Genomic DNA, 14,940 nt, shown 5'->3' on the forward strand with positions numbered 1-14,940 from the left:
CTAACTGCCCTGTGCTCATAAAGATCTGGAAAGAGCAGGCACCAGAATCAATGCCAAATCTCTCATCACCATCACTGTGGATTAATGCCTCCAGAGTGCTACTGCTCACCCATGAGACGTGGTTCCTTGGAATAAATGCCCCCATGGCAGAAAATTGTGAGTTTGGTACACATGTGCCTTTATTGGACAGCTGCTGGGACAGCATCACACCTCTTCTGCAATGTGCACAGGTTTTGGGCTCAACTGCCAGAATGAAAAATCAGCTTGTCAGTGTGAAAAAGTCAGGCCCTGGCTGATGATGCAAGTCCATTGGAGTAATTTGGGGATAATCTGCCTGAAAACAACATGCATATGGACTTTCTAGTGAAAAATCTGTATTTTCTGTGGCAGCAGCTCTCTGGCCACAGAGAGCAGGCACAACTTTCCCAGGCATTGTCCTGGAAAAGGCTGTGAGAAGATCAGAGAAAAGAATGGTAAACAATTCTTATCTTCACTTGCTGCACCTGTTGTTGTGAATGTGTGGAATGTGTTATGGAGATTTGTTTACCAAAGGGTGATTTCTTAATTGGTCAGTGGTGATGGTGTTTAGATTGAAGGACCAGTTGGGTCCATCTGTATTGTGACTGTCTGTGAGTGCGATGGGTTTCTTCCTAAGTATAGTATAATAAAGTGATTGATCAGCCTTCTGAGAATCATGGAGTCAATGCCAATTATTACCTGGCTGGGGGCCTGCAATGACAATTTTCTTCTCCCAGGAGCACTTAAAAACACTGGGAGGAGACCCCTTCTTGTGTTATTTAGGGCATTTCCACAATTCATGTTGGGAGGGAGGGCTCTGATTAAGATTTGTAAGGTTTGTTTTTATATCCTACTCAACTTGAATCCTTGTGAGGAAGACAGACTCCCATGAAATCCCCACAATTGATGTAAAAATTGTAGGCAAACTTTATGTGTATTTCTGTGCACAAAATACAAAAGCAAAGCCAAGCTGATTAAATTTCCATTTTTGTTTAAGAGAAGATATTTGAGCAATTAAGTTTTTGCTCTGCTAAAACTTCTGACAGAAAACTGCAGCACAGAGAGCTGACTTTGAACTTCTTTTTTCTTCTGCATGAATCGAAAAGTCAAGAAATATTTCCTCTATAGAATCCCCCATGTCTCCTAAAATGACCAGAAACTCAGTTTCTCAGATACCAAAGGACAGAGAACTGGCTACAGATACCTAGAAATGCAAGAATAAAACCACAGAAAATAGGACTCATATGCGATCCCAGTGAAGCACAAACAAACTTGTGAAGCACATGAACAAACTTGTGTTGAACCCCAAAATCAAGGCACCTGATCCTTGTTTACACACAGGCATTTTACACTGTGCTGACTTGGTGACAGATCCTGGAAGTAAACTTTCCTCTGAGGTGAAAGTAGCGTAGCAGTGCACCTTGGTTTATCTTGCAAAGAAAACTATGGACAATATTCATATGCCTCAAAGCCAAGCATATGCTTGGACCGTTCTTGTAATGAAACTGCAGTAGCTTGGAAACTTGTTTCATACAGATTGAAGAAGGTTTCAAAAAGGCTTAGAAAAGTGCTGAAAAATACAAGGCGCACTCTTGAGGTTCTAGGCATTGCCAAAACCACCTTGAAGTTTTAGGGGGCTTTCTTCTCCCTGTCTTAGCTTTCTTTTCTCTTGTTTTTATGACAATATTTTCCATGTAAAATAAGAAATTAGTAAACTTACAGCTTCTGCCAACATCTGCTGCTGTAGAAGGAGTTGTTTTTGCTCCATCATTTGCCGTTGCAGAGCCTGTTTCTTTTCCATCAGCTGCTGATTCAACAATGATTGCTGGGATGAGTTCATGTAACCACTTCCAGTGTTTGGATTTGAGCAAGAACTGGAGCTTGGAGTGGAGCCAGCTCCCTGGCCTACCACAGAGTGCTGTTCCTGAAACAGAAGAAAAGGCTCGTGAAGGATGAAAATAATAACAAGCATCAAGAAAAGAAAATAATCCTTTTCATGTAATTAGCTGAAGCTCAGGACACAGCCCACAGACTCTCAGGACAAGTGACCGATACAAAGGCTATGACAAAGTAAGAAGATGATTAAGTAACTTCATCCCTCAGGAAAGACTCTGAAAATGTGACAGGTGGTTCCAGTGGAAAACCTCAATATTGTACCAGGAGCTTGGGAAACATTAACAGAAGTAACAGAGCTGTCCTGGGGATCTTTCAGGGAACGTGCATCGGGCTGTACATCAGTTTGTTTGACCACAAGGGAACAAACTCGGCGTCTGCTGGTCCCTACCATCTGGTGAACAGCAGCGAAAAGCTGCAGACTTATTGGTAGAAGTGGCATCTATTCTTAGAAAATACAGAGGTGGGAAGTTAATACTTCACAGTGGGGTGAATGGTGCTGCTTTCATTTGTCCCGTCATCTCCCTGACAAGAGCAATCTCTGAGAGACTGCTAATTGAATCCCATTAGTAACACGCTTAAATAGGCTTAGAGTGTATAAACTTCCTCAATAAAATAAATGTGTAACTAGGAAGGACCTTGAAGAGTGTTTTAGGGTCTCTCTGGTCTTTGTGAGGGATCTTGATCTGCTTCCTCTTCCCAGTGTGCAGCTCCATAATGAAGGGATGGCAAAAAGTCATCTTAGAGGGCAGTGGGGAAGGTACATGAGAACTCAAACCATGCTCATACAAGATGAGAATGTACATGGAATGACAGTATGCTGCTTCTTCTCCCTTGGCCATTATTCCCCTTGGCAACAATGTGTTTTTTGCCTACTTGCTCTAGCAGTGCTTAGTACTTGGGACTTAACCAAATGTAGCTTTCTCAGGACACACACTAAAATATTCAGCCTATGTTGGATCACTTGATACCCACGTATTTCTTAGCCACACAGCTACAAAGAAAATGGGATACACTGAAGAGGTCACAACAGTCAAGAGACACATCCATTCTCTGACCCCATTTGGCTGCAATTCACCATAAGAACCAACCACATAACTCTGTATAACTTAAGAGGCAGCAGCATTTTTGCCTTGCAACACAAGACCCCACAGCAGGAGTCTGATGCTCCCTGTTGCACAGTGATTCTCTCAATACCGAGGTGTAGAGCCAGGATCTGGGCTACTATCCTAGTAAAGCTCTGCTCCATGGCCATTGTCCCCCGGGGCATTTAGGCAAATACAGACTGACCAACACTGAAACAAGGATTGCTAGCCTACCCATGTCCTGAAGACCATGGAGCACTGATGTTTAGCACTTTGGAAACTCCAGGAAAGCTCATTCCTGTGCCTTAGCTTTTGCATCCCTCCCCTCCCCAGTAACACACAGACTCAGTACAGACTAATCCCACTTATCTTTTTACCATCTGGCATGGAAGATGCACAATGATTGTTATGGGTATTTCTTTTTTAAAATAACTCAGTGGCTTCTAGATGGGGCCACATGAGTGCGTAGCTAGTTAGATAAAGTATTCAAAGACTGTTACTGAAATAAAAACCTTGACTTTCTTCTGGAGCCACCTGCAGCCCCCAAGGCAGTGTTACAAACCCACCCTTCAAATTTATTGGGCTCTTACACAATTATATCCTGCACACTTTCTTTCAGTTCCAGAAGGAATCTAGGATTGCTCGGCACTGCCACATTTTTCAGCCCTTATGTTAGCTGCAAGATAGAAAATACCTCCTCTCAACAGACCTGCTTGCCAAGTTGTTGCGCAAACTTTTTTGTCTTTCCTAAAATATTTTGAAAAGAAAAATATGTTACAATAAATTGGCTTTGACTTCTATATTCAAATGACAACTCTAGCTTGAACCCAGCCACATGTTCCATCCATTAATAGAATTCATCTGTTGTGTTTTTGCACAGATAGTGCAGGCTCCCCAGAATGTGCTTTCAGTCCTACGTAAAAAAACCAACAAAGCCTAAGTTTTTCTTTCTCTCATTCCCTACCAGCCCATATAAGCAGTGGGGAGGATTTTGTTTTAAGATAAACTGTGTAGTGTTCATTCACAGTATCTATCAAAGAAAGCTCTTCTGTAATAGCCATTGGCACAAAACACCAGCTGCTTGGCAAACAGACCCTGAGAAAACAGTGTAAATCATCAGCTTGGAGCCAGGTTGGGGTTTTTTGCATTTGGTCCTTTCTCTGCTGTTCATGAAATGTCAGTGTGATCCTATGAATCTACGATGTGTTACTTCTCCTGCCTGCTGATCTTCCCTGTGCAATAGGAGAAGGAAGAGCAGTTTCCTAATAAATCAGGAGACTAGCAGCACAGCAGTTTGACCCTTCATGAACCAGTGCTATCGAGCCTTGCTCTCACCCTGTGCTCCCATTGCTGCAAATCAGACAGCAGAAAGGCTACATTGCTGTCAGGGATGTGGGGCTCTGCCCCTGGGCAGGACAAAGTGCACCTTCTGACATCCCTGAGAGGAAGGGCAGGTTTGGATGGAGTTACCCTGCTTTGTTAAACTGTTTCATCCTGCTCTAAGCCCAGCTTTACTGCAGCAGCTTTACTACAACTCCACACATCTAGAGCTGCTGGTTTTTAATGTCATTCCTGGGTTCCCATGCTGCAGTTCATGTGGTTTAACTTTAAAAAGCCCTGACCAAAGAAAATCTGGAGTGGGACATGCCTGTCCCCGTGCTCAGGGGCACCCCTGCCCAGCCGGCTGCAGAGGCAGCCCAGCATCCTTGCAGCTGGGGAGCCCCGAGTGCTTGCCTGCACGGTGTCACCACATTGTTTCCCTGCATGAGGAAGGTAACCTGTCCCCTTGGTCTCCAAGGAGGGAACATGATGGGGAGCACATCCCTGCAGCCAGCCAGGTGTCAGGGACAGGCTGGAAGCATCACACCTCCAACAGGTACAAATGTCCACCTGGGTTTACCCCCAGTTTCTGCCCCACTTGTTGGCATCACTCATGCATGTTCCATGTTCTTCCAGCCCTGCAAATGACCTACAGTCCTTTTAGGCCCATCCTGGTGCCAGCTAGGGCTGGGTTAGTGTTCACCAACCACCACAAAACTCCATCTGCACTGCCAGAGCTGAAGCTTCAGCATGGTGATGCTCGACATACAAAGCAGATGTGTTGCACCACATTATCTGATGTTACAGTGACATATAAAACCTATGAGATGCAGAAAAGTAGACAGTGAGAGCTCCTCAGAGCTGGTAGCACAACTGCAGTTTTATTCATAAGCATCACAAAGAACATTACATTCAAATGTTTAAATGAGCAGTAAAACAAAGCATTGAAGACCGAGTTTGCCTTTCACTACCCCTGCTGCAGCTGATTTGTCCTGTCCTGTCCTGTCCTGTCCTGTCCTGTCCTGTCCTGTCCTCTCCTCTCCTCTCCTCTCCTCTCCTCTCCTCTCCTCTCCTCTCCTCTCCTCTTTCCCTACAAAGCTTGTCATGAGCTCTGAAAGCCTTTTGCAAGCTTATGTCTCTGCATTCTTAGTTCAGAAGTGGTTTAAGGACAGCTGGCTGGAAAAGGATGTGCAAACCTTTCCCCTCTTTCTCCTGGAAATGCTTTGAATTGATGAATAATTTTGATGGGACAGAAGAGAAACAATGGTCAATTTTGTATGAAACCACAATGCCCGCAGAGGCTGTTTTCTTCCCAGCCAGGAGCCCTGACATCTGTGCCACAAGATGAGCTTCTGCTTCTTGCAGATTTTTTCCCTCAAAAGGAGATGGGGAATCTTTCCATCTTTCTGTTCCTCTGTGGGGCAACTCATTCTGTGCCCTGCATCAGATCGGGAGTGACAGCTCTGACTTTTGCTCTTCTTTTGCATCAGTTCTGGCTTAAAGAAACAAAGAATTAAAAGAAGAAAGCAAAATTCTTCAGATCCATTTATGGAAGTCTACTCAGTGACAGATGCCTGCCTTACAAAAAGCTGCTTCCAGGGGAAAGGATGTGCAAAGGATGTCCTCACCCATAAGCAGTTTGTGTTAATTGGCATCATGGGCTTGTACAGCTCTTTACTGCAGGTTTAGAGTGAGGATGGTGAAGGAAAAGGCTCCTCTGTGGGCTTCTCCAAGTGATCAGTGGCTGTCCCCACACTGTGAGCTTCTCAGAGGCTTTCTGGTTTGACTGCAAACCACCCTGGACAACTGAGCACTTTGAAAAGGAGAAGGAGGAAGAGGGAGAGGAGAAGGATGAGGAGGAGGAGAAGGGGAATGGTTCAACCATGTCCTGCACTGTTTCAGAGTAGTGCAAGGCTGATAGCAAAGCCCAGATCACTGTGAGCCCCTGATGCGAGCCTCCACAGCCCCAGCTGGCATGCTCCTTTCCACAGGCACAAACTGAGGCTCTCCTGCAGCTGCTGGGCCAAGCACTTGGGCTTATTGAGAAGAGCTGGTCTGACTCATGCATCTTTAGGAAGCTGAGCACAGGGTGCTTTGCTGAACAGCCAGTCTTAGTACCTACCAGCCCTCTTCTGAGCCACCTCCTTTTGCTGCATCTAATGGAAGCAGATACACCCCTTTTTGCTAAATACTGGGCTTTTCATGGTTGTCTGAACTCCAAGGACTGCCTGCTTGTGTCATTGCCTCAGAAAAGAAAATTAAACTCCATCAGGACCACAGCAGAGTGTCTGTCAAGTAAGAACTCTTTCAGCTCTAGTGAAAAAGCTAGAGTTTTCATATTTTTAGGAATAACTCCCACTCTTGACTGGAGTGCAGAGTGCTGCTTTCTATGACACTGTGAGAGCACCAAGAAGTTCCTGAGGTTAAACTCATCTGCAACGGCTGAGGATATGATCTGTCTATAAGGAAACAAGACAGACTGGGGAGAGACACAGCCAAGCAGATTCTCCCTTGCCTTACTGCTAGTCCAGCTTGATGGAAGTGAAAAACAGTATCTTCCTGAGCAATGCAAACTCATTCAACCTTTTTTCATGTCTGGAATACACAACATAAAAGTGAGTCTCCTCAGTTTAGGCCTCTAACAAAAAACTTAGAGCAGATTCTCTCTAAACTGTCTGCTGCAGCTGTCCCTTCACTATACCGGGAGATGGGGCTGTATAATTAGGCTTCAGATGTTTAATTTAGACAACTGAGCTAGGAACCCAGATTAGATGATAGGAACATTCCCTTACACTCCTCATCTTGGATGCTTCTAGTCACACTGGAGTAAGATGGCTGGAAGAGTGAGTGTGAACACCCTATGATTTGTCAAGCAAAAGTGGATGACTTTCTAAGGGTGTTGTATAGAGTGACCTAAAAGCCTCTCAAATTAACCAGGTGGAAGATACTATCATAAGCTGAATTTCCCCTAATATCTGTCAGAGAATGTTTTTATGCATCCCAGGAAGATCACTTTTATATGTATGGACAGCATTTGAAAAACCTGAATATTGTAAGATCCCAAGAGCTGGTTTTGCTGTGTCTAATATCCAGAGATACAGCTGGGTGAAGGCTGCAAAATAGTTCCTTTCAGTAATTTTGTGGTGTTTATAAGAAGCTGGCTCAGCCACATGGGACTATCTCCTTGTGTTTTTCTCCTGAGAACATCTGAGCTCTCAGGACAAAAATTTCAGGCCCAACCATGTTTCCAAGGCACATACACAAGGAAACATGGACACTAGCATTGCAATTTCACAAGCCCAGGCTGTCTGCCAGAAAGACTTCTGCCTTCATCCAACCAGGGAAAAGAAGCAAATGCACCATTCAGCAAACTGAATGGTGGAGCCCGAACAAGAAATGCGGACTAATCCCTTCAGACACTGAAAGTGGAACCGCTCCTGATGGTAGGGAGCACACACCTGATTTCTGCATCCTCATGGTGTAAGTCACCCATTGGAGTAATATGTTTGGACATCAAGTGATGCAGCAGGTACTCAGCATGCATAGGAATAAGTATTGCAGCAAACCCAACTGCTGCAGCTCTCACTGGAAGATCCAGGGAGTTCAGGCTTTTAAAAAATACATTTTTTTGCACATTGAAATTTAAGTGCACCCCAGAACTATTTTCAGAAATAGGTAACACTGTGCACAATCTCAAACTTAAAAATGAGTGAGTAAATCCCTGAAAGGAACCAATCCTTACTTTGACAGATAGTTAATTATTTGTGCAATTCTTAATAGAAAGCTATTACAGCACTTTGCCTGTTCAACACCAACAGGGAAGCTGCTTATAGCCAAGATCCTTGTGAAAGTATTTTCAGATTTATTTGTACCCCTGCCATAATCCTCTGCCAGAGAGCTGCACAGCCCCATAGCCACTAGCAGGCACTCTTAGAACAATGTTCCCAACCCCAACTCCTTAACTTGGGCCAAGTGGGAGCTGCATCTTGCAGGGTGTAAGGCTCAGATTCAGCCCTTGCACAATCACATAGCAACAGACCCAGGAACAGCGCCTCATTACCAGCCTCGTCTGACAATCAAGTCTTTAATGAGAACAAAGGTTGACAGTGATTAATCATTAAGACATTTCTTGTTCCTTGCTGCACGTGTTGAAGGCAGACTCCTGCCGAGGCAGTCTGGCAGATTTCCTGTCTGCTCTATACCAGGGCCCATGTCCGGACACACAGGGATGTCTTTTCCCAAAGCCAAGCACACAGATGAATGTCTTGTCTCAATTTCTGAGCACGGCAAATTTGGAATGCATGTGCATTCTGCAAAAATAATAAACCCTCAGCTGTAAATTTGATTGCTGTATATTCAGGCAAAATGACCTAAAGGAGATTTATTCATGTCAGAATTTTTCCCAGATACATCAAGGATGGATTATTAGTATTTTACCATGTGCACCATGATGAACTTTTAATGTCATCTTCTGGCATACTGTATATATGAAGGTGTGCATTTTAGAAATATTTTGTTTATTTGTAATGAAAATAACATGCACGTGTTGAAAGTTCAACAGAAGAGGTTATTGTGAAATGTCTGCATCAGAAGAGGAATGTTGGCTCCATCAAAGTCAATGGCAAAACTCCAGCTGACTTCAACGGGGCTAGAATTTCCTCCCAGATCTCCATCCAGCCACAGGGGCACAGTGGCACTCTTGGCTTGCAGTGACCTCATCTTACATTTTTGGACAAAATACCTGGTTCAGAGAGACCAGTAGAGAGCCTCCACTGATGTACTTGTGCAGAGGCTACCCTGCGCTCTGTATGGAGCTCTGTTTTTGAATGCCTCATGAGCTCTTATTCTGAAATAAGTTTGCCAATAAGCACGAATGATGAATACTCCTATCTGGTTTTGGACAAAACCAAACACATAATGATTTGTTCTACTTCAGCATTACAATTTGCAATGGCTGCAATATGCAATTTCTACACTACACTAATCTATACTACAACAAGCCAAGCCCTTTAGTTTATCATCACACAATTGCAGGAAACCAAATGAGGGAGGTTTAAGAAACTGCCCCTCCTCCAACTGGAACAAGGGTTGGTGTGAGGGGACCTGTTTTGCCTAGTACTACAGGACAAGGTACGTGCATACTTGCAGGCTCTGTGCTTCCACTAAGGAGTAGTAATTTCCAGCTGAGGCAGTGAAAACTTCCGAAACTGGTTGAATTAGACACTTGTGATTATCCATCTGTATCTTTACTATGAGTATATATTATCTGTGTATATATGTATACCTTATTCATCTAATAAGTGTTCTTGTCTCACTGCCATATGTTTATTATCTTTCACAAAAATTAGCTAGCCTGAGGTCAATACAGAAAATTTCAGCCCACTTAGAAAGCCATAATCAATTGAAACAAGAGTATTGCAAGGGGAAGCACTGGGTAAATTCAGTAATAGGTGACTCTCTCATACATACATTTCTATTTCAACGTTCAGTTTACAAAACATCACTAAGAAAGACACTAGTAGCAGGCTTATATATAGTGTATCTTTCTTGGCATCTTGCCTTATCCTCATGTTTCCCCCTGGCAGTGACTCTGACAGTCACAGTAAACCAAAGGGTATGTGGGCACTGTACAGGGAGGCGTGCTCCAGAGGCTGCTGTGGAGACCCGGGCTGGGATTCCATGGAGCCAAGTGAATGAGGTATGTCATATATGATTCACCCTCCCTATTAATTGTCTGTAGTTTAAACAAATGTGTGTCACTTCTAATTAACAAGCACCAAAAAAAAAGAAAGAGAGAAAAAAATGATGGTATAATATGGAAATTTTCCTCAAGAAATAAAAAAAGCAAAGCAAATACCATAAATGCCAATTTTTCTGCAGGAGAAGTGAGCAGGCAACCTGAACAAAATATTTAATGAAGAAGGAAAAAATAATTAAACACACAGAACAATAACAACAACAGAAAAACCACATCATTGGGGCCAAACACTTCAATTCAAATGAGCACAACATGGGTGACATGACTGTCAGACACATACTAAGATCAAAGCTCTCCTGCTGGGAATACACAGCAAGAACATGAGCATCCTTAAACTGGAGCCTCCTGGGATCAGCTTTCTAACACCAACAGTTCCAAACTCTGATGGCAGACAATGGCCAACACTGAAAAGCAATGTGTGAAAAATGGCCTTGACCTGTGTCTCCCTGCAATGATTGAAGCTGCAGGAGTGACATGCCTCAGGTAGAACTGGATCTCTTTGTTCCCAGTTACCTGTCCCAGGACAATGACGGCTGCTAACCAAAATCAGCATCTAGGGCTGGTAGCCAAGTGTCACTGGGCACAGAAGCAGGGAGTGGGATGAAACCAAATGGTTTCCAACTGGGACAGTCCATGGCACTGGTGCAAGTGCACAACACATAGTTTAACAGGGCAGCTTTGACTGCCCATTTACACAATTTTAAATGAGTCCTTATCACACAACCCCAACTATGGTCTTCCCTCTCCTTCTTTTATAACAAGAACTGTTTTTGTCACAAAACAACTTAATTTGATGGGAGTTAATTTGCAGGAATTGACATAAACCTAAGCTCCTGTCATCCCCTCACAGTCTTGATGAGTGTGATAAAATGGTGCCAGTGGCTGCAGCACCCTGAGGGTTTGACAAATCTACCTATCCCTCATCTTTCTGTGCCAACAGCAGTTTCATTAAAATGTGAAAATACTAGGTTTCCTAAAAAGCACTCCTGGAATTTGACTGATTTTTCATTATGATCTCAAGATGTAGGAAGCAGTGTGGTTTTCTCAGGTAACCCAGCAGTTCCAAATACTTCTCTGGGTCAGGCAAAGAGTAAAGTCAGGACCCTGAATTTTAGGAAAGCAAAATTCCATCCATTTAAAGGGTTAGTCAATAGAACCCCATGATAAACTACCCTCAGGGACAAGGGAGCACAACAGAGTTGGCAGATCTTTAAGAAGGCTTTCAAGAGCTCTCAGTCTCCAGATATAAGAAGTCAGGAAAGGGACGTGAGAGACCAACATGGATAAGTCAGGATCTGCTGGTCAAATTAAAGGGCAAGAAAGAACTGCACAGGTAGTAGAAGCAAGAACAAGGATCCCAGGAAAAGTACAGGAATGGTTCTCAGCTGTGTAGGGATGGGGTCAGGAAGGCAAGTGTGGCTGGAGCTGAACTTGGCAAGGGATGCAAAGAGTAACAAGAAAGGCTTTTACAGCTATGTGAGCTAGAAAAGGAAAGATAAGGAAATCTTTATCCCCTCAATGAACATGACTGGCAAACTGGTAAGAATGGATTATGAGATACTCAGCAACCTTTTGCCCCAGTCTTCACTGGCAATCTCTATTCGCACTTCTAGTTTTAAACGAAAAGAGTGCAGATTCAGTCTAGATATAATGAAGAAATTTTTTTATGAGATTGGTGAATCACTGGAACAGGTTCCCCAGGGAAGCTGTGAATGCCCCAGCCCTGGAAATGTTAACCATCAGGTTGGACGACACTCTGAGCAACAAGGCCTAGTGGAAGGTGTCCCTGCCTATTGCAGGAGAGTTGGACTAGATGATCTTTAAAGGTACCTTCCAACTCAATTTTATGGTACTAAGATTCTTTTTCTTGGAGGGGTAACAGAGTTAGACAGAGCTTCTGCTTTCAGTCCTGCAGAGTTTAGGTCTTTGCCTGGCCCAGGATCCCCATCATGGGAGTTGATCTGTTGCCTCTTTACCCCTCTGGTAGCATTACCAGGCATGGTGGTTACCTGCTGCAGGAGTAAAAGGTTATTTTAAAGGTGACATAGGGCCACTAATACTGTATAATGACACAGGCCCTTCAAGGAGCACCTGGCATCTCACTAAGCTCACAGAAAAATGCAACTGTGCTTGGATATAGTGAGTTGTTTCTTCTGTTATCTCCAACCTTTACAAAGCTGAAATGGAGGCAGCTAGAGAGGTCAAAATAGCTTGATCCACCAGGGACCAGTTCTGCCTTGGACAGTATGCCTGGGAGGAATTATCTGAGGAAAGTTTCCCTTAAATCAGATGAAGTAAAAAGTGAATTATACTTCTAGCATTTATTTAAGCTATTTACTGCCCAAATCTTGCAGCGTGGGAAAGAATAACAGACTATCCAGAGCCTGCCGTATGCCAGCTATCAGATAACGCACGATTCTGGAGAATGGGAAGGTTGGTGCCAACAAAAACTTTCTTGGACAACTTCTGCTCATTTTGTATTATTCTTGTGCAAGAGCAGTAAAAACCTGTTTTGCATCCCTGTTTTTAAAAAAGAACAGGTGGACAGGGTATCACTGTCCTGTTTTCTTTCTCTGAGCAAGGGAAAGCACAAATGCAATTGCCTTTGCTAAATCACTCTCATATTTTACTGTGGTATTTCCCAAATTTGGGATATGGCAAAGGCAAATACCCCAGAGAGCAAGGAGTAGGGGGCTCTGGATAGCCTTTTATACTCACACTGTCTGCCCTGACAAGGAAGCCCTGGGCTTTGCTGAGTGGGGACACTCTGCTGTCTTCCAGCAATACTTTGAGGAGACATTGGGGAGATGTAAGTTCTGACCTCATCTTCACATGGTTGGTCTCAGCTACACAGTTAAATAAACACATAAACTAAGAAAAGACCTTGTTTATTGGTATCAGACTTTTTAGGGACCAGAGTGTATCCTTCTCACTGTCTGGTGGCAGACCTGAGGTGATAAAAAGTATAGTAAGGAGCTTTCACTGGCACCTGCAATGCCCACTGAGCTGTGTTGGACCAGACAGCTCAAACAAAACAGTGAAATAGAAACACCCAGCTGACCACTTCACTTACAAGGAGAGAAAGCAAAAGGGGAAACCAGCTGAACTAAATGAACTACATGAGTTATACCACATTCTGCAAACAGTTGGTTAGATACCACTGAGTTAAAAAAAAAAAAAGTAATTGGCTTGGTTTGATTTTAATTCCCTGTAGAGGTCATCCCTTTGCAGTCCTGGCAGTTGGACAACAATAGAAGCAAGGGAGAAGTGCTCATTTATTGCAAGCTTGGATTATTTTGGATTTTAGATATTCTAAACCCGCATATTTGCTCTACAGCAAAACCATCTTAATCTGTGACATCCTTTTCCTATCCTAAAAAGCAAAAGTTGGATTCATTCTTGGGCCATAGACAGCACATGTCTCCTTTAACTTAAAAATAAGGTTTAAATGGAACTTACTTGGCTCACTGGTTTGTACTATCTGGCACAGAGAAACATTTTATCCAATGACTGCTTTTTGCAGGCTATTCCTGCAAGTGACCTTCCCTTACCAGTTTCTGGTAAATTTTTAGAACTCATAGGCAGGAGAAGCCTACCAGGACACTATGTGGATTCAAACAATAGAAGGAGATTGACACAGAAGGCTTTACTTACCTTTGTTAATTAGGAGAAGGGCAAAAATATTTTGATGGGTCAAGCCGTGGATTCAAATATTCAAAATATCATGGCAGAAGTTTGATACTGGATAGCAAGGAGTTGTGATATGACATTTGTGGGGCTTGACATCAAAACTCTTGATAAATTGTACTGAGGTTACAGTACAGGTAACCTAGAGGTCTTGATAAGACATCTCTAAAATACTGTGTCCCTCTTGTTATTACAAATCTAGCAGTGATGGAAAATAATGAGAATTTTAACCAATGACATAAAGTGTCTCAAATGGGTGTTGAAATATGTATGATCATGTAAATTAGATTGCTTGAGCTAGAAAGGGCAGGGTTACACAGTAGTTGGTTGGTGGGTTAAAGAACTCTTTCCATGTACATCTTGTTCTCCAGACAAAAGAGGTGTCAAATTCAGGGAATAACCACTTACTACCAAGGTCTTGCTCTGTAAAAATGCTTCCTTGAGTTTTAATAATGTTAGTTATGCCTCTTGATTTCTGCCCCCATTCTCTGTAATATTTTTTATGTGACTAATCAGAGTTGAATCTTACAAAAACAAAGTGTTAATTAAGCTTTATCTAATCTCAATCTAATCTGACAGCAGCAACCCCCATCTGCTGCTCTGCTGTGCGCTCTTATTTGGACCACCTACTATACATGGATAATTAGGTGTCGCAACTACTATGGCATCTGAATTCAGGAGAGTGCTGAGTGATTCCGACAGCCATCTTTACAGTGGGCCACCAGTCCTTGCTTTCCCAGACATGCAGTGGACAGGACTTACTATATTATCCCACCTAGGAGCCAGAAAAAGGCTTGTTTCGTGCCATCAGAAAGTTTGGTACCAAATCCAATCACCAGGGCTCTCCTGGCTGTTCATGGAGTGAAGGCAAATCATTGTCTCCAGAGGACTACTGGCCAAGTCCGGCCTCTGAAATGAATGGGATGACTCTGGAGGTGCCTCTCTTCTCCTGCTGACTGGCTAATTTTGGGCATACACTGAAATGAGACAATTCTCATCTGATGGTAAGAAATCTGACTAAGAAAGTACATGGGCACCAAGTCTGTAGTAACAGAGTCAGGATCCAAATGCAAATGCATTGGAAAGATCCCACTGGGCTTTGGACCAGGCTCTGTCATACAGACAAGTTAATGAGTGTGGGACATGGAGAGCAACGCACAGAGAAGTACAAATCCAAAC

At 43.3% G+C, this 14,940-nt stretch overlaps 1 protein-coding gene across 1 annotated transcript in view; it reads right to left on the bottom strand.

The window, feature by feature from the left end:
• The window catches only part of MAML2 (mastermind like transcriptional coactivator 2), a 211,209-nt gene that overhangs the window by 11,380 nt on the left and 184,889 nt on the right, over nt 1-14,940 (bottom strand). The window contains exon 3 of the mRNA XM_053935768.1: nt 1,739-1,942. Within this exon, the coding sequence (XP_053791743.1) occupies nt 1,739-1,942 (204 nt within the window). The remainder of the gene's footprint in view (nt 1-1,738; nt 1,943-14,940) is intronic.

Source organism: Vidua chalybeata, chromosome 2, assembly GCF_026979565.1.
Source record: "Vidua chalybeata isolate OUT-0048 chromosome 2, bVidCha1 merged haplotype, whole genome shotgun sequence".
In the NCBI taxonomy this organism is placed as follows: domain Eukaryota; kingdom Metazoa; phylum Chordata; class Aves; order Passeriformes; family Viduidae; genus Vidua; species Vidua chalybeata.